General features: G+C 40.8%; 2 protein-coding genes across 4 annotated transcripts in view; both read left to right on the top strand.

The window, feature by feature from the left end:
• The window catches only part of TTC26 (tetratricopeptide repeat domain 26), a 42,058-nt gene extending 31,540 nt beyond the window's left edge, over window positions 1–10,518 (top strand). For both annotated transcript variants that reach the window (XM_027538875.1, XM_027538874.1), the window contains 4 exons: window positions 1,376–1,445; window positions 2,255–2,361; window positions 6,596–6,729; window positions 8,213–10,518. In XM_027538875.1, the coding sequence (XP_027394676.1) occupies window positions 1,376–1,445; window positions 2,255–2,361; window positions 6,596–6,729; window positions 8,213–8,324 (423 nt within the window). In that variant the 3' untranslated portion in view covers window positions 8,325–10,518. The remainder of the gene's footprint in view (window positions 1–1,375; window positions 1,446–2,254; window positions 2,362–6,595; window positions 6,730–8,212) is intronic.
• A 10,385-nt stretch (window positions 10,519–20,903) lies between these two features.
• UBN2 (ubinuclein 2) overlaps window positions 20,904–23,812 on the top strand; it is an 89,477-nt gene continuing 86,568 nt past the window's right edge. Inside the window, exon 1 of one of the 2 annotated variants that reach the window (XM_027538873.1) lies at window positions 20,904–21,695. In XM_027538873.1, coding sequence (XP_027394674.1) covers window positions 21,225–21,695 — 471 coding nt within the window. In that variant the 5' untranslated portion in view covers window positions 20,904–21,224. The remainder of the gene's footprint in view (window positions 21,696–23,812) is intronic. The other variant, XM_027538872.1, reaches the window with a different exon arrangement.

The following is a 23,812-nucleotide window of genomic DNA, read 5'->3' as shown; positions in this document are numbered from 1 at the left end:
GATAAATTGTATAAAGACATAACATACATGGAGAAAAGTATACAAATCAAAGTACACAGCTTGATGAATTTTTAAAGTGAACATACCCAAATAGTCAGCACCCAGATCGTAAAACAGAATTTTATCATAACCTAGGGAACCCTCTCGGAGAAGGCAATGGCACCCCATTCCAGTACTCTTGCCTGGAAAATCCCGTTGACAGAGGAGCCTGGTAGGCTGCAGTCCATGAGGTCGCTAAGAGTCGGACACAACTGAGTGACTTCACTTTCACTTTTCACTTTCATGCATTGGAGAAGGAAATGGCAACCCACTCCAGTGTTCTTGCCTGGAGAATCCCAGGGACAGAGGAGCCTGATGGGCTGCCGTCTATGGGGTCGCACAGAGTCAGACAAGACTGAAGCGACTTAGCAGCAGCAGCAGGGAACCCTCTCATCCCTTTTGGGGTCAATCCCTTTCCCACAAGGCTAACCACTATCTTGATATCTAACTCCATAGATTGATTATCCAAATGATTCAAAATATTTCAGTTAAGTTACTTAATTCAGTTTTGTTATTACTCAACAAATGACTCAACTTATTATTATTGAAATTCTAAGTGTTTTCCAATTTCCATCGTGTTTAGAAATTATCTTTTTATTATCTTTAAGTGTGAGTTATTTTAAAACATGTTTCATGATTTTCAAGTTATGTATGTTATCTTTTCCAGGTTTTTTTTTTATTATTAATATATTTTTTATTGAAGGACAATCTTTACAGACTTTTGCTGTTTTTGATCAAACCTCAACATGAATCAGAAGGGGAAATATATATATCCAGGTTATTTTGATTTCTAACTTAATTGTATTGTGGTCATAGAGTGTGGTCTGTATAACATGAATCGTTTAAAATCTGTTAAGACTTGCTTTATTGCCCAGTAGCATCTGCAGTTGTTAATTATTCTGTTCAAATCTTCTATTCCTTACTAACCTCATGTTACCTTATGATATCAATAACTGAGTGCTCGTCCTTAGTCACTAGGTCGTGACTGACTCTTTGCAATCCCATGGACTGTAGCCCATGTTCCTCTGTCCATGGGATTCTCCAGGCAAGAATACTAGAGTGGGTTGCCATTTCCTTCTCCAGGGGATCTTCCCAACCCAGGAATCAAACCCAGGTCTCCTGCATTGCAAGCAGATTCTTTACTGACTGAGCTACGAGGGAAGCCTCAATAACTGAGAGAAATGTGTTAAAATCACCACAATTTTATCCTTCACTTTTCTCAGCAGCCTGTGTAGAATTTGGTCATTATAATGCTCATTAGTCTAAGGCAAGCTGCTGTGGATATTTTCACTGTAAAAGCTTCTGTATGTTTGTTCCCTTTTCCCTCCTCTTGTAGGTTTTCCTTTTAATCCAAAGTGAGAAGATGAAAAATGACTACATTTACCTCAGCTGGTTAGCTCGGTGCTGTGAGTCTTCTTTTAAACGTTATAGACGAATCTTCCTTTTATTGAGTGTTTTCTGGTTTTGTCTTGTAGAATGGTTAAACTCTGAGATTGTGTTGTTAGTGCTGCTCAGTAAAGGTGGCCATGTGTGTGTATGTATACGAGTGTGCCTTGCGGTTAGTTCTTCCATATGGCCGTGACCTAGCACCAGCAGTCCTAAAAGATGCCAAGTTCTTTCTTTAGCGTGTTCCGCCTTCCAGAATCTCAGTTTACTTTGCTTTTTTTTTTTTGCTAAATGATATTGTTATGTTAATTTTACCTTTTCACTATGGTACAGGCCTGAAAAGTAGTAAAATGTCAAAAACATAATTTTTGTGTGCTATATATATAGCCTATCACCTCTGTCTTTCTCTCTCTCCAGTGTTTTTTCTTGTTCCTTTTTTTCACTTGGATTTAAAATGTTCACTAAGTTTTTGACGTCTTAGGAAAATTTTAGCAATTAGATCTTCTAAGTGAGGCTGAAACTGTATGAGTCGGATTGAATGAATGATAGATGACTTTTTAAGCAGATGAGCAAAGTGAGAACTACTGAAAATCAACTCAGTCTAAAAAGACATACTTACCTGAAGCCTAACAAGTATTTTAAGCACTGTATATAGAGTCCTGATGGGGAACCAGTTTAATGCCAACATTGCAAGCTTTCCATGTAAAATGTTCACTGTCTACTATTACTTAGTATGTTTCTAACATAAAACCAAATCCATAGACTAGCAAGATGCAGAAGTGTACTTCTTGTACATTTAGAAAACATAAATCTTTGTTTCTCTTTGTAGACATTATGAATAAGAAGCCAAGACTAGCCTGGGAGCTTTATCTCAAGATGGAAACCTCTGGCGAGTCCTTTAGCCTCCTACAGCTCATTGCTAATGACTGCTACAAGGTGAGTCTGAGTGAAATCTAAGGGGAAAGTGAAGATCAGTATTACATTGGTGCATTGACTAAATGTTAGGGGAAAGTGTCCTAGAGACTAAATGGTCATAGGTGAGCGAATTCACATAGTGATATCAGAAATGTCATCCCTTTTATAAATGAACTGAACTCAGAGATAGGCAGGATTTTATGTATATATAAAACATGTATACATATAAATGAAATCTGAAAATCATATGTACAGAAATAGTGGTTTAGATAGGAGGTTTTAGATTTCTAAAGGCTATGACTCTTTAGGTATCATGCAGGTAGAGATATTCATCTGGTAGTTGGAAGTTGGTTCTGAAGCTCAAGAATGATGGCCTCTGGATTTCCCTGATGGTCAAGTGGTTATGAATGTGCCTGCCAGTGCAGAGGACATAGATTCGATCCTGGTCTGGGAAGACTCCACATCTGCCGGGCAGCTAAGCCCAGCTGCCACAACTACTGACCCTACCTGCTAAAACAACTGAAGCCAGCTTGCTCTAGAGCCAGTGCTCCACAACAGGAGGAGCCATCGCAATGAGAAACCTGCACACTGCAACTAGAGAGTAGCCCCTGCTCATGCACAGCAATGGAGACCCAATCCAGCCAAAATTAAACACATTAGAGAAAACAACAGTGTCCTCTGACACTGAGAGACAGATTTGGAGAAATCACCACTTCAATAGTAATGCTGCTGCTGCTGCTGCTAAGTCTCTTCAGTTGTGTCCGACTCTGTGCGACCCCATAGACGGCAGCCCACCAGGCTCCTCTGTCCCTGGGATTCTCCAGGCAAGAACACTGGAGTGGGTTGCCATTTCCTTCTCCAATGCATGAAAGTGAAAAGTGAAAGTGAAGTCACTCAGTCGTGCCTGACTCTTAGCGACCCCATGGACTGCAGCCTACCAGGCTCCTCCGTCCACGGGATTTTCCAGGCAAGAGTACTGGAATGGGGTGCCATTACCTTCTCCATCAATAGTAATAGATGCCCTGAAAAATAGTGAAATTTCCCAGATAAGGGAGTCAAGTAAGAAGAATAAAGAGTTGCAAACCAAACCTTTGGGAAACCTTGATGTAAATAGTAGACAGGAAGGACAAAGGAACCAGAAAAAAGTAGAGTCAGATTTAGTAAAAGAGGAGCTTTGTATGTGTGTGTGTATGTGTGTGTGTGTAGGGAGTTGGAAAGACAGGGAAGAGTTTGGGGCCCTATCCTATAGATTAAAAGCTTTTTACAAAACTAACCTCAAATTCTGAAAACTATTTGGTGAATATTTCTTCCTGCTCAAAAGACAGGAAAACATTAGGTAAAGAAAGTCTAGTATCAACTTAATCAATAATAGCTCATTGCAAAGTGAATCATTACAAAAATAAATCACCATCAGTGATTTATTTACTTTGCTCATTGCAAAGTAAATCATTACAAAAATAAATCACCATCAGTGGAAAAGGTTTTAAAACATAGGAAACTTGAAAATGTTTAATATAACTTAGTGGACGGCAATGATATTAAGTAAGTTAGAGAAGGCAGAAGGAAAGAAAACACTAAAGGACAGGAATTTAGTTCAGTTTTAAATGTATTAAATCTGAAGTATGTTTGGGGCTCTCAGGTAGAGATATTATAGTAGGAAATACGCAGGGTGAACCCAGAGCTCAGGAAAGCATGTGAAAGGTTTGGATTAAATATGTGACTTCAGAAGTTAACAGAAGTTAATGGTGGCGGTGGTTGTGGCAGCGGCAGAGTATGGGAAAGAATGAGAGTAGCCAGTGACTGGGGTGAGGAACCGTGTGGAACACCAGTCAGTATTTAAGGGATAGAAACAGAGGAGTTAGTAAAAGAAACAGACGATGAGGATGAACAGAAGGGAAAGAGAAGAACCAGGAGAGAGAGAAAAAAAGCCTTTTTCCTTATTCTTTTTCTTGTTTCTATTTTATCAAATGCCAAGGAAGGAAAATGTCGAATCTGCAGCTAGATTGACTTGCATGAGGCCTGAGAAAACACTACTAGGTACAGAAGAGAATTGGATTAGGAGACAGATTGAACGAGAATAACATAACCCATAATCTTTAAAAAACTGATATATGATTTCATATGTATACATATATATATAAAGCATTCTTGAAATGGCAAAATTATAGAGACGTAGGAAAAAATTGATGATTGCCAGAGGTTAGGAATGGTCAGCTGGGAGGTACAGATTTGTGGTGATGTAATAGTTCTGTCTTGCTGGGGGTGGTGGTTACATGAGTCTGACACACTTGATTAAATAACAGAAATGTACACATACATTGTAGTGATGTCAGTTTCCTGGGTTTGATGTTCCATGGGACCACTCTGTACTATCTTTGTAACTTCCTGTCAGTTTATAATTATTCCAAAATAAAAAAGGCGTTAGCAAATGACCCAACTAGGGCTATATCCAACAATATAGACAAATTGTAAAAACATATACAAAGATACAAAATAATATTTACAGCATTATTTCATATAGTTAACATACTAAGAGGCAGCACTCAATTATGTTGTCTAAACATATATACAAAGCTGATACAGCTATACAGTCAAAGAACTGATGACCGTAAGAGTCAGACTAGTAGTTATGAAAATATGGGAAGAGAGGGCTGTGGTATAGAAGTGAAACACAGAGCTTTGGTTTTGCTCTCAATGTTTTGTTTCTTGACACGGGTGGTAGTTACACTTGTATTGACATTATAGTCATTAAACTGTGCATGTATGTTTCTCACATCATTTGGTGTGTTTCTTTACCAAAAAAAATATTTTAGGTGAACATAGGAAGAAGGATTAACCTTGAAAAGGAATAAGAACACTTCTTTCTGTGAGATAGGCAGAGTAATGAAGTATAATTTGAATGGAAGGCAGGAAAGTTGTGTCTTCCTTATGAAGTAGAGAAAAAAGCTAAGCTAAGAATGCAATAGAGATCTTAAGGAAATTGGAAAGGTTTAAAGCAACAGTTTATGGAAAAGGAGAAGTAATTAAACCACACTAAATAAGGGAGGATTTCCAAGCAACTTGAAGACTTCAGTGAAATTGGTAACCCTATATATTTATGAGACTGCAGCCATGAAATTAAAAGATGCTTGCTCTTTGGAAGAGAAGCTATGACAAACCTAGACAGCATTTTAAAAAGCAGAGACAGCACTTTGCCAACAAAGGTCCATATGGTTTTTCCGTAGCCATGTACAGATGAGGAGTTGGACCATAAAGAAGGCTGAGCCCCAAAGAATTGATGCTTTTTAACTGTGGTGCTAGAGAAGACTCTTGAGAGTTCCTTGGACTGCAAGGAGATCAATCCAGTCAATCCTAAGAGAAATCAACCCTGACTAGTCATTGGAAGGACTGATGCTGAAGCTGAAGCTCCAATATTTTGGCCACTTGATGCAAAGAGCTGACTCTTTGGAAAGACTCTGATGGTGGGAAGGATTGAGGGCAAGAGGAGAAGGAGACGACAGAGGATGAAATGGTTGGATGGCATCACTGACTCAATAGACATGAGTTTGAGCAAACTCGAGGAGAAAGTGAAAGACAGAGAAGCCTGGTGTGTTGCAGTCCATAGGGTCACAAAGAGTTGGACACAACTTAGCAACTGAACAACAACAGCAACATCTAAGCAAAATTTAATGATAGCATACTGTACAAGGCCATGGGAGTGTGTAGTGTGTTTGGGAAAGAAGTTTGTCAAAAGGAATTAAATATTTAAGAGGTTTGCTGTTTAGGAGTCAGTATACATCTAGGCATTCTGAGATGACAGGGCAAAGGTCAGGGAAAGATCATTCTCTTGGGTGAAACATGATCAAATAAGCAGAAAATGAATGAAAGTAGTCAGCTTTGGAATGTATTGAGGAAACTTGAAAAATAACCAGTCTGGATCAGTCATCAGTATTTATCCTCAAGAACAGAAGAATAGAATTAGAAGAAATGAGAAATGTGTTGATTATAGCATAACTTGACTATATGTAGAAGAAATGTTGTATTGCTGAAAACTTAATGAAGGTAAGGGGATTTAAACTGAACCCATGTACACAAACTGTGATTTCCCTTCTCGTTTTAATAAGGAATAGAAGTTAATTTGCTAACTAAGAATGTTGTCATTACCCATACACGTGTTTTATGTACTTATGTTATGTTTCATGGTATCTTTACATTTAGTTTCATTTTGTGGGGTCTTTTGACTACAAGTATTACCACAATACTTTCTTTTATTCAGATGGGCCAGTTTTACTATTCAGCCAAAGCATTTGATGTCTTAGAGAGGCTGGACCCCAACCCTGAATACTGGGAAGGCAAGCGGGGTGCCTGTGTGGGCATATTCCAGATGATCTTGGCTGGGAGGGAACCCAAGTAAGTAGACAGACAAGAGACGCTATTCTGTGCACTTGCTGGTTTCCTGGGGGGTGACAATTGTTTTCCTGGCTAACATCCTCTGAAAACTAAAAATTATAAAGCAATCTATAGATTCAATGCAATAAAACGAGTATACTACCCAAAGCAACCTATAGATTCAATGCAATAAAATGAGTATACTACCCAAAGCAACCTATAGATTCAATGCAATAAAATGAGTATACTACCCAAAGCAACCTATAGATTCAATGCAATAAAATGAGTATACTACCCAAAGCAACCTATAGATTCAATGCAATAAAATGAGTATACTACCCAAAGCAACCTATAGATTCAATGCAATAAAATAATGACGTTTTAGAATGATGAATGAAAGTTTAAGTTTTATACTGCCATTTTCACAAGCAATGTCTTTTTCAATCTCTTCTGCTCTTTTCTTTGCCTGTTGGTTTTTTTCTTGTGTCTCTTAGTTTAGACCTCAAAGAATTAGAAATGGAGTGAGTGTGGTTAAAAATTAATTTTTTTTGCCTTCTCATATTTCAGGAAATACTGAGACATTAGACCACACAAAATTACATGGCATATAGTTCCATTTGTAATAACAGTTAAACTACTGAAAACTAAATTCCATTTTCTGAAAGTAATTTCATGGAATGTATTTGTTACTGATCTATGATAGAAGATAATGACTATTTTATAAGTAAATAATCTATCAAAAATTAGTTCCTACCTTGTATATATTTCTAGTACTGTTAAAAGTTTAAAAGAATTTGGGTAGTTGAAAGAAGATACTTGAGGGAAAAAGGATAAAATATGAGCGAACCCTTAGGGAAGAGGATCAGTAGGCAGTCATCTATAGATCTGATGATGTAACAGGGAAGATTTAGTATGTATTACTTAAAACATGAGTTTTAATTTAAATTAAATTTAAATTAGTTAGATATAAATATTGAATATTTGCCAAATCATGGTCCTTAACTTTCCCCTCTTCTGTATTTATTAATGTGTCACTTTTCTTGAAGAGATCATCTACCCCAGCTTTCTGACATTTTCCATTTATGGCAGTGACACCCAGTTTGGGGTGATTAACACATTAAACAAAGGAGAACTCTGGGACTCAGTCAAGTTAAGTGACCTGTTAGCACAGAGCTAGAATTTGAACCCAGCTCCTTAATACACACTTTCTATTCTGTCCTACAGAATAACCATAGAAACAGAAATATTTATGTCATATTCAGACAAAAAAAATATGTGTATATGTGTGTGTATGCAAACAAAGAAAACTGAGATTGGTGAGGAGTTCACAGAATTTCCATTTTACTATGGCACCATAAGAATAGAAAGCTAGGAAGTCTGTGATTGGTTTATGAAAACACAGGAAAAGGGTAGGCAGATATGCCTGCTAGAAGGATGTGAAGAACCGTCACAAGTTATTTTAGCTGTTAATTTGCATTCTTGTCCTTTCACACCGTTTCCTCAGAGAGACCCTTCGAGAAGTGCTCCACTTACTGAGAAGCACGGGTAACCCGCAAGTCGAGTACATCGTCCGGATCATGAAGAAATGGGCCAAAGAAAACAGAGTGCCTGTCTAAAACAGCCCCCAAGTCCTCCAGAACCCATCACCACTTTGACATAAAATTGGAGATCATTTCCCTCAAGTTTATGTTAGAGACAAGGCTCTGTTTATTGACATCTCCTTCCTTGGTCTCCAAGCCTCCTGATCAGTGACAGGCTAGCTTAGACCAAGCCTCCTGGCTGAGTTAAGAGCTGTAGTCTGGGCTGTGGCTCCCATATGATCCCATGAGCAATAAGACTTTGGACTTGTCCAGTGCCTTTATTCTAAAAATACTCAGAGCACTCTTATGTAATTTACTGACTTAAAGGAGAATGACATAAACTTTTTTTATTTATTAGCATTCCATGGCATTTTCTCCAAGTTGCAATAACAGATGCCTTTACTGCTCAAGGGTCACATCATTTCTGTCATCTTAATTTTAGCCATCTATGTACGTGATCCTGTGTTACTGGGGAAATCCATAAAAAGTTTTGTAATGCATCTCTGAATCTTAGGAGAGCAGAAGTTATAAATAGCTACCTGGTTCTAAGAATGGCAGTAAGACCCTTCATCAAACTGTCCAGGCACTAATAGATAATAGACTTATGGGGTTATTCTTTTGATAGTTGAATTGTTGATGATAATAACACGTTACAGCAGAGTAACATGTATATTGCAGTTTTTAAAAGGTGAGTTCTATATGAAGAAAATCTGTGTGGGACATTTTAAAGATATTCAGGAAACAAAGTATACAGGTCTCATCAGTCACTTCTCCGTTATATTTTAGGTGGTCTTACAGGTTAGGTTTTCCTTCCTCTATCTCACTAAGTAAACATCAAATTTTGAAAGTAGGGCTCCAAAGATTATTTTATTTATTAATGCAATGATAATAGAATATGAATCATGTAAAGTTCTTTGAGGGATTCCCTCCCTAATGGATGGACTTTGTCCTAAGTCCTATTCCAGCTCAATGTTGCTGAGCTCTCGCAACACAACTTATACAACTGAGCATTTTTAGGCTCACAACCCATTTTTGGAAGATCGACCCACACATTTTATGTACCAGGTTACTTTGTTTCTATATTACATACTTTGTTTCTGCCAGTTGAAGGTACCAGCATTACATAAGCGCAGAGCCATTCCTCTCCAGCAGGAGAACTCAAGGTCACCATTCCTTGAAGCACTAAAGACAAGAATTCCTATAAGCACTGAGTCAGGTTTTCCACCCCACCCCAGCATCCACTGAGGATGAAGGAGTTGCATAGGATGGAGACGGGAACGTGGCAGAAGTCGGCGCAGCGGAGGTGAGGTCAGTGATGGCAGAGGGTTCTGCCTCCTGGACGATTATGAGGGTTCTCCCACCTCCACTCAGGAAGGTGGCCAGTTCTCCAGTCTTTTATTAGACCCAGATCTAATCAAGTCAAAGCACAAATCAAAATAAACTGGCCAGAATAGCTGAGTTTTAGAAAACAAAATTACACCACAATTTTTTATATACAAAAGCTTCTGTTCCTTATTATATTGTTTCTGTTTTTTCACTAGTTGGTCCTCAGTATCTAAGTTACTAGGTGGATCAGATCTGGACAGAACCTGCCATAATCTTTAGAATCCTTGTGATTCTTACTTACCTCACTCAAAATATTAGGAAACATGACAGTAGAGAAAGACGTATGGACCTCTTCAGTGGTTTTTGGCAATGAAATTTGTCTTCCAGTTAGTTGCTGTTATTTTCAAATTTCCTATACTTGGAAAGCTTTTCCACAGATGGTGATATACTTTTAAATGAGCTCTTGTTGATCTTAATGCTCCAGCTTCTCCCTGCCATTTTTCTGTCTCCTGGAAAAAACATATTCCAAAAAGAGCAATTCTCAGAATTTTAGATTAACTTTTTAAAAAAGTTTTTTATCTATAGAACCGACCCCCCCGCCAAAAAAAAACCCATAGAGACTAGTTTAAGAGAGCTACTACCCAATTCTGTTATTAAGGATTGCTACTTCTGAAGTAGCTTGGCCCCTTGACGGGGCCTCAAGATTGCAGAGTAGTGTTGCATGGAGAGGAGAGGGTCCAGGCTTGGGAATGGAGTGATAATGTGTACAATTCATAGCATCAATGTGCTCTTTATACTCTGTAGCAGATACTACTTGCAAATGGAAAAAATGTTATTTTTATATTTCAAAAGAATTGTTATGTTCCACTGTAACATATTTAAATTAAAGCTTATTATTTGGTTATTTATGGTATTCTCTTAAGTGCGGTGAGTAAGGGTGGTGGGTTTATAATGTGCCTTCTCCCCTTTCTTTCCTGACCTCAGAGTGAAGGGGGAAACACCAAGTTTTACTCTCCACAAGTTACTCTTTCTGAGAGGAGAATAGACAGCCCTAAGAAGCCTTGTCTACTAAGGCTTGTATTTCCTGCTTAGCCATGTTAGGTTTGGCTCTCTACTAAGTCACAGTGCATTCCAGAAGTTCGTTATACAACATTAACAAACGTTATACAACACTATACAAGTCTCATATATAGAAAGCTTCCAAATACTTGACTGAATAATTTAACATAGTAACTGGAAGAGCAGGGTACTTGTGAGATCTGACCTCATGGATTCTTGTTCCCATCTAATTTTTTTTTTCCTTTTGAACTTTTTATTTTGTACTGGGATATAGCCAGTTAACAATGATGTGATAGTTTCAGGTGAACAGTGAAGGGACTCAGCCATGCATATACATGTATCCATTCTCCCCCATACCCTCCTCCCATCCAGGCTGCCACATAACACTGAGCAGAGTTCCCTGTGCTGTACAATAGGTTCTTGTTAGTTATCCATTTTAAATATAGCAGTAATTGTTTTCTGGTGTGCCAAGCATATACTGGGCTTCCCTGGTGGCTCGGACAGTAAAGAATTCACCTGGATTGTGGGAGACCTGGGTTTGATCCTTGGGTTGGGGAGATCACCCAGAGGAGGGCATGGTAACCCATTCCAGTATTCTTCCCTGGAGAATCCCCATGGACAGAGAAACCTGGCGGACTACAGTCCATGGGGTTGCAAAGAGTTGGACATGACTGAACGACTAAGAACAGCATAGCACAGCAAGCATATGCTAGGTGCTAGAGATGCAGAGAACGCACAATCCTGATCCTTAAGAAACTCAGTCTAAAAGAAGTATACCCACCGAAACACAGTAACATGTGATTGTTGTCTCAATAGGAACAAGCTACTGAGAGATAAAATAAGGCAGTGGGAATGTCTGTATCCTTATATAGGAGACACCTCCTTCCCCATTTGGGAGAAGCAACCAGAATGGATCCTAGAACTCAACAGCTACCAAGACGCCCAGACCTCTGCCGTTTGTGCAGCACATGCAACATATATCCAAGTACACAGAAGCCAAAGGACTGCTTTCCTTCTTTATGGCTTGATACACTTAAAAAGTTTCAAGCTAGTGGGCATTAAATCACAATAGTTATATCTACTTTCTAATAACAAAAATGAATTTGTGATTTCCTTTGTTGTTTTTATTCAGTCACTAAGTTGTGTATGACTCAGACCCCATGGACTGCAGCACGCCTGACTTCTCTGTCCTTCACTAGCGTCTAGACTTTGTTCAGACTCGTGTCCATTGAGTCGGTGATGCCATCCAACCATCTCATCCTCTGTCATCCCCTTCTCCTCCTGCCTTCAACCTTTCCCGGCATTAGAGTCTTTTCCAATGAGTTCGATCTTCGCATCAGATGGCCAAAGGATTGGACCTTCAGCTTCAGCATCAGTCTTCCAATGACTATTCAGGGTTGATTTCCTTTAGGATTGACTGGTTGGATCTCTTTGCTGTCCAAGGGACTCTTAAGAGTCTTCTCTAGTGCCACAGTTCAAAAGCATCAATTCTGGGGTCTCTGGGGTCCTTCTTTATGGACTTACTCTTATATCCACACATGACTACTGGAAAAACTATAGCTTTGAGTATACAGACCTTTGTTGACAAAGTGATGTCTCTGCTTTTTAATACACTGTCTAGGTTTATCATAGCTTTTCTTCTAAGTAGCAAGCATCTTTTAATTTCACTGCAGTCACTGTCTACAGTGATTTTGGAGCCCAAGAAAAGAAAATCTGTCACTGTTTCCAGTTATTCCCTTCTATTTGCCATGAGGTGATGGGACCAGATGCTATGATCTTAGTTTTTACTAATTTTAGTGATTTACTAGTTCCTGTATTTATGACTCCCTTAATATGACTTAGATAAATAGTTATCTTTCTTCTTCATCCTATAAAATACTTCTCAGGTTTGTGTGTATTTTATGATAATGTCCAAACAGTCATCTGCTTATTTAGAGATGCTCTCAGAAAAGCAGAGCTAGAGACCTGATGATGTGCCCACAACCTGCCTCGACTCTGGAGGAATATGTGATATTATGAGGCAGCCACACACCAAAAGGATGTGTGAACACAATCAGCTGATGCATGTGTATTGACTGTGTAGTGTATAGACAACCTTGCACTCTTTTCTGCATCAAACCCCTTCCTCGGAGAAGGCAGTGGCACTCCACTCCAGTACTCTTGCCTGGAAAATCCCATGGGCAGAGGAGCCTGGTAGGCTGCAGTCCATGGGGTCGCTAAGAGTCGGACACGACTGAGCGACTTCACTTTCCCTTTTCACTTTCATGCATTGGAGAAGGAAATGGCAACCCACTCCAGTGTTCTTGCCTGGAGAATCCCAGGGACAGAGGAGCCTGGTGGGCTGCTGTCTCTGGGGTCACACAGAGTCAGACACGACTAAAGTGATGCAGCAGCAGCAGCCAAAGGACTGCCTTGGTGGTTGGGGCAAAAAGAGAAATGGAAGCAGACACAGCAGGCCCACCACTCAGGCTACCGAACAAGGCAACACAGTTTACAAACCTCAGATACAGGAAAGCAGGAGGCTGCTAGGTGAACCTCAGGAGAGAGGGCAGTGGGAAACACAGATGTGAGCATCCATACTGCAAATTACAGAAGCATTTGATTTAATTCACCTTTGTGTGTGTGTGTAATGATTCATGTATTTATTTGGTCAGTTACTTCTACTGTGTTCAAGAAACAATTAGAGATTAATTAGCAAATATATATATATATATATATACATACATATATATATAACAAATAGAAGGCATTTAAGAGTAAAAGAAGGAATACCCTGGTGGCCCAGTGGTTAGGATTCTGTGCTTTCACTACGGAAGGTCTTGGTTTGATCCGTGGTCAGGGAACTGAAATCCCATAAGCCATGCAGTCTGGTCAAAAAAAAGGAAGGCACGAGTAAAGTTAATACACAAAAATACATACCAGAACTATGAAAAATGGGCCGTAAATCTACTTTCAAGCTTCCCACAAACCAAAGCAAAAAGAGAAATACAAGCAGATAAAAAACTCAGTCCGCTTGTGTAAATGAACCCTTTCTCCTTACAGGGAAAAAAAACTGAGATCTCTGTTGATGGGGTTCTGAGTTGGGTTTCTGCATCATAACTTAGACATAGCTATATGTGTAACAAAAATTTCAAGGGAATCTTATTGCATCTCTAAATATGTATAAGTCTTTCCCACTATGTATAAACTACACATACATATTATGTACAGTTAATTACATGAGCCCTTCCAATTTTTCATTTCCTCCATAGACATATAATTATACCCTCCTTTGCTAGTTTTAAACTGAGAAGTAGCTATTAATATGGTGGTGATGAGACATGTTATTCAAGTCTTAAAAATTGAAAGTGTATGTTAGGATGAAAATGTAGATAACAGCAATCTAAAGAATAATTGCAAGGTACTGTAAAAGCAATGAAATGATAGGATAGTATAGCTTATATTAATACATTTACTGAGAAAATGTAACAGGGGAAAATACTGTGGATGGGTCACACAGAAAAGGCTACATAGGGGAAGTGCATCTTAAGATGAAACTTGAAGTACAGACTTTAACCACATAGAGAATAAGTCAATAATTATGTCCAATGAAGATAACATAAATGAAGGCTTGAATAATATTTATAAGATGTTTAATCTTAACTTTAATTGTTCCTATTTACCTACTTTCATTTATTCTTTGAGAAACAGTATGGCCTTTTTTGCAAACTTTAGCTTCATACTATGACCCAGGAATTCCACTCTTCAGTAAATGTTCAGGAGAGACTCTTGGATGTCCTTGGTGGTCTTGGGGTTAAGAATCTGTTGCCAGTGCATGGGGACATGGGTTCGATCCCCGTTCCAGGAAGATTCCACATGCCATGGTGCAACTAACCCCGTGTGTCACAGTTACTGATGTCCGAGCACCTAGAGCCTGTGCTCTGCAACAAGAGACGCCTGTCATGTCAGGAAACACGTGGTGTGTAGACTCTCCCACTTGAGAAGAATTCTATTCTTGTTAGTAGACTTGTATTACCAAAAAAATTGTGGTCAGTTTCTATTTTTAATTTCATCAATAAGAAATTTGGGAAGCTTTGTTTTCTCTCTTGTTAAGTAAATAGCTACCGAATAGTCTCAATTTGCCTCTTGGTCTGCAAAACCTAAAGTATTTACTAACTGATTCTTTATAGAAAGAGTTCTTTGACTCTTGCCCTAGAATATTACCTTATTTTCCTCAAGTGAAACTTTCAAGCAAGGTGTGGTTGCTTGAAAAAATTGTTGGGACTTCTCTGAGCTCCCATACTACACAATTACACTTACATGAAGTATCCAAAGCAGTCAAATTCACAGAAGCAGAAAGTTAAATGGTAATTGCCAGAGGCAGGGAGGGAATTGTTTAATGGATATAGAATTTCTTGTTCTCCAAGAAGAAAAAGTTCTGGAGTGTACATTATGTATGGTGGTGGTAGTGGTTTAGTCGCTAAGCTGAAACTGTTAGTCACTCAGTCATGTCTGACTCCTGTGATCCTGTGGACAGTGCCCGCCAGGCTCCTCTGTCCATGGGATTCTCCAGGCAAGAATACTGGAGTGGGTTGTCATTTCCTCCTCCAGGGGATCTTCCTGACCTAGGAATCGAACCCTGGTCTCCTGTATTGCAGGCAGATGATTTACCAACTGAGCTATGAGGGAAGCCCGTATATTATATATAAAAGTTGTTAAAAGAGTAAATCCTAAGAGTGCTCATCGCAAGGAGAAGTATTTTTTTCTATTTCTTAATTTTTGTATCTATATGAGGTGATGGATGTTCACTAAATTTGTGGTAATTCATGATGAAGTCAAATGATGCTGCATACTGTAAACTTCTACAGTGCTGCTGTACATCAACTGTCTCTCAATAAAACTAGAATAAAAAGTAAATAAAACATAAAAAAGTTCTGGAGATCTGTTCCAAAACAACATGAAGGTACTTCTGAACTATACACTTAAAAATGATTAAGATCATCAATATTATGCGATTTTTAAAATCACTATGAAAAAAAAAAAGGACTGTAAAAAGATATACCATACAAATAATAATCAAAAGCAAGCTGCCGTGTCTATATTAATAACCAGGCAAAGTAGACTTTAGCTTCCCTGGTAGCTCAGCTGGTAAAGAATCCACCTGCAAGGCAGGAGACCCCAATTTGATTCCTGGGTCAGGAAGATCCCCTGGAGAAGGGATAGGCTACCCACTCCAGTATTCTTGGGCTTCTCTGGTGGCTCAGCTGACAAAGAATCTGCCTGCAATGTGGGAGACCTGGGTTCAGTCCCTGGGTTGGGAAGATCCCCTGGAGAAGGGATAGGCTACCCACTCCAGTATTCTGGCCTGGAGAAACTGTATAGTCCATGGGGTCCCAAAGATTTGGACACAACTGAGCAACTTTCACTTTCACTTCAAAGTACACTTCAGACCAAAGAGCCCACAGAAACCACTCAAATCATTTGCCTTGTTTTTGGACTGACTCTTGATGTTGCTCCCAATATCTTAGCTCCTTGAACAAAAGGCTGATTTATTCTATTTGCATACATTTTTCATTGACTGCTACAAGCAAACACAGTTTAATTAACTCTCCATTGGTAAATGGCTTTCCTTGCTTGACTAACAGATGAGCCACTCAGAAACCACTGCAGCCTCATTTTCACATTTTATTTTTGTGAAGAAATTCTGCTGTAATGAAACATTGTTTTAAATTTTCCTGTGTTTTCAAACTTTCCTTTCCTGTGAGCTGGAAATAGTGTGGGGACTGCTTAATCTGGAAATGTGACATATTGTGTTCTTCTAGAATTACTACACTGTTATTACATAATAAGCATGAAGCTTTGACATCTAATTTGACACAAAATAATTCACACTCCACTGTGCCTTAAAGGCTCCAATATCCAGGGTAAGAAGTCATTGGGGTTTCTCCGTCAAGTTTGTAGATCCTGATTATATGTTAAAGAAAGGGGAAATGACCACAAAGTGGGTCTGCCAACCAGCAGACCCACAGTAAGATGGACTTGGACCAGGGCTGCACTTATTACTTAGTTCCCAGACTCCAAAGCTGTACCAAAAGGGCAATGGTACATCCTGGGTCTCTGTATCAATGTCAACTATGACTTTGAGTCTCCTAGTCCTCAGAAAAGTGAAGTATTCCTCAGTTTACTATCATCTGAGTAAATGGCCATAGGTCCTTTTGGGAAAGGACTGGGGAAATCACCAAATGTATGTTTTTTATGGTTCGACGGTTTTGACAAATGTATACAGTCATTAGTTCAGTCGCTCAGTCGTGTCTGACTCTTTGTGACCCCATGGACTGCAGCACGCCAGGCCTCCCTGTCCATCATCAACTCCCAGTGTTTACTCAAACTCATGTCCATTGAGTTGGTGATGCCATCCAACCATCTCGTCCTCTGTCATCCCCTTCTCCCGCCTTCAATCTTTCCCAGCATCAGGGTCTTTTCAAATGAGTCAGCTCTTCGCATCAGGTGGCCAAAGTATTGGAGTTTCAGCTTCAGCATCAGTCCTTCCGATGAATAAAATATATATGTTATATATAGATTTGTTAATATATATATATGCTTTTTTTGGTATAAAAAAGCTATTTTTAAAAAAGAATACAGGGGACTTCCCTGGTGTTGTCAGTGGTTATGATTCTCTGTTTCCAGTGCAGGGGGTGTGAGTTCAATTCCTGGTTGGGGAACTAAGATTCCACATGCTGCAAGGTATAGCCAAAATAATAATAAAATAAAAAATAGAAATACAAAAGAATCCCAGGTTTAAGTTCATGCTCACCTGCTATGGTTGCAACCACTGTTTGGAAACTGGCATGAGACCTGGGCCATCTGTCCAGTGTGTCAGTGGAACTAAAAAAGATAATTACTGGAACACTGGTGACAAAGAGAACTAAAGCTTATAATGGGGAAGGTCTGCACAGATTGCAGACAAAGGCACTGGCGACCCACTCCAGTACTCTTGCCTGGAGAATCCAATGGACGGAGGGGCCTGGTAGGCTGCAGTCCATGGGGTCGCTAAGAGTTGGACACGACTGAGCGACTTCCCTTTCACTTTTCACTTTCATGCATTGGAGAAGGAAATGGCAACCCACTCCAGTGTTCTTGCCTGGAGAATCCCAGGGACGGGGAGCCTGGTGGGCTGCCATCCATGGGGTCGCACAGAGTCGGACACGACTGAAGCAACTTAGCAGCAGCAGCAGCATCCAAAAATCAAATTGATAAATGGCCTTGGACTTCTCAGTAGCAACTCTGGAAGCTTTAAAACAGTGTTGCAAAGCCTTAATAATTCTGAGGAAAAACTGTTTCCAACTAGAAACTGTCATTCAAGTATTCAGACATGTATTTAATTTCATAAAATTAGCTCCTGAGTTTTGTGCTTTACTATCTGTTCTTGTATTTCTCCATTTTTCTATTAGGTTATTGTGTGCCTGTGTGCTATCTCTTCAGTCGTGTCTGACTCTTTGCAACCCTATGGACCGTAGCCCGCCAGGCTCCTCTATCCATGGGATTCTCTAGGCAAGAATACTGGAGTGAGGTGCCATTCCCTTCTCCAGGGGATCTTCCTGACCCAGGGATCAAACCCGCTTCTCCTGAGGCTCCTACACTGCAAGCAGATTCTTTACCACTGAGCTGCCAGGGTACTGTTGTTGTTTCTCCTCGATTATTATCAGGGTAATTCACCCTTCGTGAAATGTGTTATAATTGTTTCTTTCCAATTTGTCTTTTGACTAAGGCTATTTTTCTTTCATAAAATTTATTTTAAATAGTCAAAATTATCAATCATAATTGGAAAGGCCTTTCCTAGTGTGAGTTTTTAAAAACATCTCAGCTGATTACTTCTAAAGTTTCTTTTCTTTTTTTTGCATTTAAAATTGTGATTCACTACGTATTTATCCTTTTGTAAGGTGTGAAATAAAATTTTATTCTTGTCTCAGATTTGTCTCTTGCCTCTTTCCCCATCTCGCTTACTGTGCTCCAGCCACTCTGACCTTTTGTCCCACTTACTCCCTGCTGCTGCTGCTAAGTCACTTCAGTCGTGTCCGACTCTGTGTGATCCCACAGACGGCAGCCACCAGGCTCCCCCGTCCCTGGGATTCTCTAGGCAAGAACACTGGTGTGGGTTGCCATTTCCTTCTCCAATGCATGAAAGTGAAAAGTGAAAGGGAAGTCGCTCAGTCGTGTCCGACTCTTAGCGACCCCATGGACTGCAGCCTACCAGGCTCCTCCATCCATGGGATTTTCCAGGCAAAGTACTGGAGTGGGGTGCCATTGCCTTCTCCGACTTACTCCCTACACAGACCTTTTGCACTTGCGTTTCTTTCTCAGTGATACTCTGCCTTTGGATCTTCCCAAGACATTCTAGTCTTAAACCTGTCATTCTCAGAGAGGATTAACATAAAAGGAACTAACATGACACTGAACTGTCTTTAAATCTACCTATTCATGTTAATTCTGTTTGTCTCTGCTATTACCATTTAAGATTTTCCTATTTAACTCCACAAAGCAGCTGTTTTAAGCTTATTGCTAAATTCATTCTGGGGAAGACACGGATTTGGGGACAATCCTGCTGCTCTGCCTCTAGGACAGAATATTAAGGGAAAGGCATTAAATTAAGGATCAGATTGACCTGCTCTTTCTCTATAAGTATAGTTCTCCATAAGTGTAAGATTACCACACCCTGGACAGAATATTAATCCTCAACCTGAGATTTGAGAGTCTGTAAAGTTATCAAAATTGCTGTGAAGATGTTTTAGATAGTAATTATCCATTAAAAAGGTATGAGTAGCTTGATCTCATGGATATTTTATAGATAACAAAGAATGCCTGTGCTCACAGCCGCTATGTGGGCTTCATTTGTGGCTCAGCTGGTAAAGAATCAACCTGCAATGCGGGAGAGCTGGGTTAGATCTCTGGGTTGAGAAGATCCGCTGGAAAAGGGACTGGCTACCCACTCCAGAATTCTGGCCTGGAGAATTCCATGGACTGTATGGTCCATGGGGTTGCAAAGTGTTGGACACGACTGAGGGACTTTCACTTCACAGCATTACAGTTAGATAACATGAGTATCTGACACATTTTAGGTAATCTAGTATTTTAGACAAAGATATTTTGACTTTGAATGAGAATTGACTTTGACCTCTTCCCAGGTTCTTCAAATGACCCCAAAACTAGGATTCTCATATTAGCTTAGCAGTTGAGAGCTGGGAGGGAACATCAGAACGATCGATTCCAACACCATCTTTATACAATATGAAAGTATTAATAATAAGAAGGCAAAAAACCCAGAACCAACTCATAACTCGTCTACAACATCACACTGACTCAAAGTCATCCATAGGTGTTAACACTGTTAACCTGGTTAATGGAATTAACAGAAGGCGTGGAGGGCAAGCTATCAGATTTGTTTTCCATTAAATGTATTATTAATCAAATGGACCATAACCCTCATTCTTTTAAAGGTGAATTTCAATTAGTTTATGACAGGTGTGCCTGTGAGTCGTTTCCAACTAAGGCTCCTCTCCTACCAGAAATGGGTCATGTAGCATTCCACTTTCAAGAGAGTTTCATAAAATACCACCACACTCTGTTGAGAAGGGTTTTTTGTAAATTAAACAGTTTAGACTTTATGAATGAGTCCAGAAGTGTTCATTGGCTGGTTCAATTTCCCAACTGCAAAACGTTACTGGGCATTTTATGACCCTGTGACACAATCCGCGGCGCAGTCCGACCAAAAAAAACCAGAGGAGTCGGTTTAGGAAAGGGAGGCCTGTGGGAGTCAACGTCGCGCTTTGCGCAAGGAAGCTGCAGGGTGAGTCAGGTTGGAGTTAGCCATTTCCTTTCTTCCCCTGACATTTCGGGCTGCCGGGGCGCTGGGCGGGCAGACACCGAGGCTGGTGTTTGCGGCCTTCTACTCTTTCCCCGCATCGGCCTTGACTAACCAGCTGACAACCCCAACTCCCTAGAAGCGACAGAGACAGAGAGAGACAGAGAGAGAGAGATGACCGGGCGCCATAGCTAGGTCGGTCCCAGGCACATCTCCACGCTCGCCACTGAGCGCCCCTCGGGTTTCCAGGTGCGAACAGGAAGCTTCTCGCGAACCCCCAGACCCCTCCCCTTTAGAAAGGGCGCAGACAGCGTCTCTGTTTCCATGGAAACCGGTCCTGCCATGATGTCACTTCCGCTGACCTGTCTGGACTCCAGACTGTTGGGAGGAAAAGAGGAAAACTGAGCCACAGCCACGACGGTGGATGCGAGCGTCTCCTGTCTGCGCATGCGCCCGCTCAGCGGCCTGCTTCTATTTATGTGGGGGATCCAACATGGCGGCTGCGGCGACCCTGACGATGGCGGTGGAGCCCGTCAGAACATAGTGGCGGGGAAGGGGGCACAGTCCGCACTCACGGTGGCGTCGGCGGAGACGGCTGAGGGTGGTGGAGGGAAGAAAAGCTACAGCGAGCAAAAGGAAGGGCAGGCAGGCAAACAACTCGGCGTAGAACCGAGCGCCGGCTCGAGCGAAGGCAGAGGGCCAGAACAGTGGGGATGGCGGAGCCACGCAGAGTAGCGTTTATTAGCCTGTCACCGGTGAGGCGGCGCGAGGCCGAGTTCCCAGGGACCGAACGCGAGCCCGAGTATCCTCGCGAGCCTCCCCGGCTGGAACCGCAGCCGTACCGCGAGCCGGCCCGGACGGAGCCGCCGGCCCCGCGGGAGGTTGCCCCCAGGTCGGACGCGCAGCCCCCGCCGCGGGAGAAGCCGCTCCCTCAGCGCGAGGTCAGCCGCGCCGAGCCGCCCATGTCGCTGCAGCGCGAGCCCCCGCGGCCCGAGCCGCCGCCACCGCCGCTCCCGCAGTTGCACTTGCAGCCGCCCCCGCCGCGGGAGTCGACTTCCCGGGCCGAGCCGCAGCCGAGGCCGCCGAGGGAGACGGTGCGCCTGGAGCTGGTGCTCAAAGATCCCACCGACGAGAGCTGCGTGGAGTTCAGTTACCCGGAGCTGTTGCTGTGTGGAGAACAACGGGTACAGAAGATCCCTCCCTCATCCCCCAGACCCCGGGAGCCTCGAGACCCGTCCGCCTCCCCCCAGTGGTTTGCACCTTCCGACGCCCACCTTGCGCGTCTCGGGTCTCCGCAGAGGGTGGCTGGAAGGGGCAGGGGCCGAGCGGGTGTGCTTTTCTCTGCTCCCCTGGGTTGGCCCCGAGGCTCCTACCCGCTCCACCGACCATCCTCCCCTACCCCCCGCATCCTGCTCTCGCTCCCGCTCCAAACGCTGTTCGGATCTGGCTTTTCCTTGCACCTTTCGAAACCTCAGGTTTCCTCTGTGCCTTCTACAAAAAAAACCTGGGGGCCCTGCAAGTTGCGTTGTTGGGTTTTGCTTGCGGACCTCCAGCAGTCGGTAGAAAGGAAGAGAAAACCTGGGGGACACGCCCCCCAGTGTGAAGCAGAGACATTGTGTAACCCCTCCAGGATCATCTTCACCTTCGTCGCTGTTTGTTGTTGTGGGCGCTGAGATGTGCTTCTGAGCGTGGGGTATTTTTCTTAATTGAAGGGGATTTAAAAGTAATCTAAACATTTTCAGACTAAGGATTCCACTTTAGGAATGAAGGATACCTGAGCTAGTTATCTGGTTCCTTATTTTTCTCTTTCGTGTTGATATTGGTAAACCTTTTAAGCTTTGTTTTCTCTAGTGTTCATGCAGCAATTGAATGGGAGGGTGTCTCTCGTTTTATTTGGCGCTTACCATCATATTCTTATTTGAGTGTACATATCATTAGTTTATTGGTTCTAGTTGAAGGATATTGCACTTGGCCATTGTGATTTTTGGATGATGAAAATAATGTTAGCTTTGAATTTCTAAAAACTTTATTAAAAATACCTAGGTATGCCTTTAGTGGAACTGGTGAACAATGGAGATAGGAGAGGGGCTTGTTGGTAGCTGTAATTTTTATTGTTGGTTGGTGATCTTCAGAAGTAAGCTAGAAAGGGAAATGATGGAGTAAGTGTAATAAGAACAATTTCCTCTGTTGTTTAGAGACTATTCTGTTTATTAGGTTTTGCTTTAGCACTCGTCTAATGGACCCCAGAAGTCACTTGTTTTATTTTCATCCTTGGTTATCTTTATAGTTGAAATGAATAACTTAGTTTAAAAATACCATATTAAACAGTGTCATTAGATTTTGTTTGTTGTAAAGTCGGCCAATCTTTTGATCATTATTTACAAATACTGTTGCGTGATCAAATCATTACTAAGTGTTTGCAACCAAAATGAATTGTTAAGGATAGAGATCATTTTGGTCATTTCTACACAACATTTTGCCCTTTAGACTCACTTTAGTGCCCATGTTATTCATAAAGTGATGGCATATTTTTCCTCCAAAGAATTTTGAGAATATTGGACTGAAGCATTTTTCCAAAAAATTGTGCTATATTTGATCTTCTAATCTAAAGAAGGTTTGCAGTTGTACTCCCTAATCTACTTCATAAATTATAGGTGATTATATTGGGGAAAAAATACATAATAATGACTAACATTTACTGATTTCTCACTGTGTGCTAAACACAGTTCTAATTGTGGCTTGTGGAGTTTAAGTCCAGCAGAACTGCATGAGAAAAAACCTTCATCCCCAATTTACAAAGAGGTGGCTGGTTCCCAGAGTGCTCATATATCATCTTATTAGTACTTTTTCCCATATGCTAGTACCAATTCTTAATAAAAACAGAATTCTTACAATTTACTCATATAGTATAAATTTAGAAAGTCCTGCCCAATTGAACTGAAAAAAGAATTATAGTAGAAATACAAAAACCTCTGTTATGATCTTTATGCTATAATATTCATGGGATGATAGACTAATAATAGATATGTATCTTTTAATTATTAAGTTGATTTTGACACCCTACCCTATTAATTTGATAATATCAGAACTAATAATTAAATGTACTAGGAGAAAGGTGAATAATTCATTTAATTTTTCTTTTACACTATCAGTTTGTGGTGTATTAGTCTAGTTATCTTGTACATTCAGCCATATATCATTTGACATATTCCACTTAACCAAAATATCCATTGTTTATACATACAGTGTGCCTTTGCAACAAATATTTGCCAGATTTTCCTATGATTATTCCCAGTGAACA

Source organism: Bos indicus x Bos taurus, chromosome 4 (genome assembly GCF_003369695.1).
Source record: "Bos indicus x Bos taurus breed Angus x Brahman F1 hybrid chromosome 4, Bos_hybrid_MaternalHap_v2.0, whole genome shotgun sequence".
Taxonomy (NCBI): Eukaryota; Metazoa; Chordata; class Mammalia; order Artiodactyla; family Bovidae; genus Bos; species Bos indicus x Bos taurus.
This window is presented reverse-complemented; position numbering and strand designations above follow the sequence as displayed.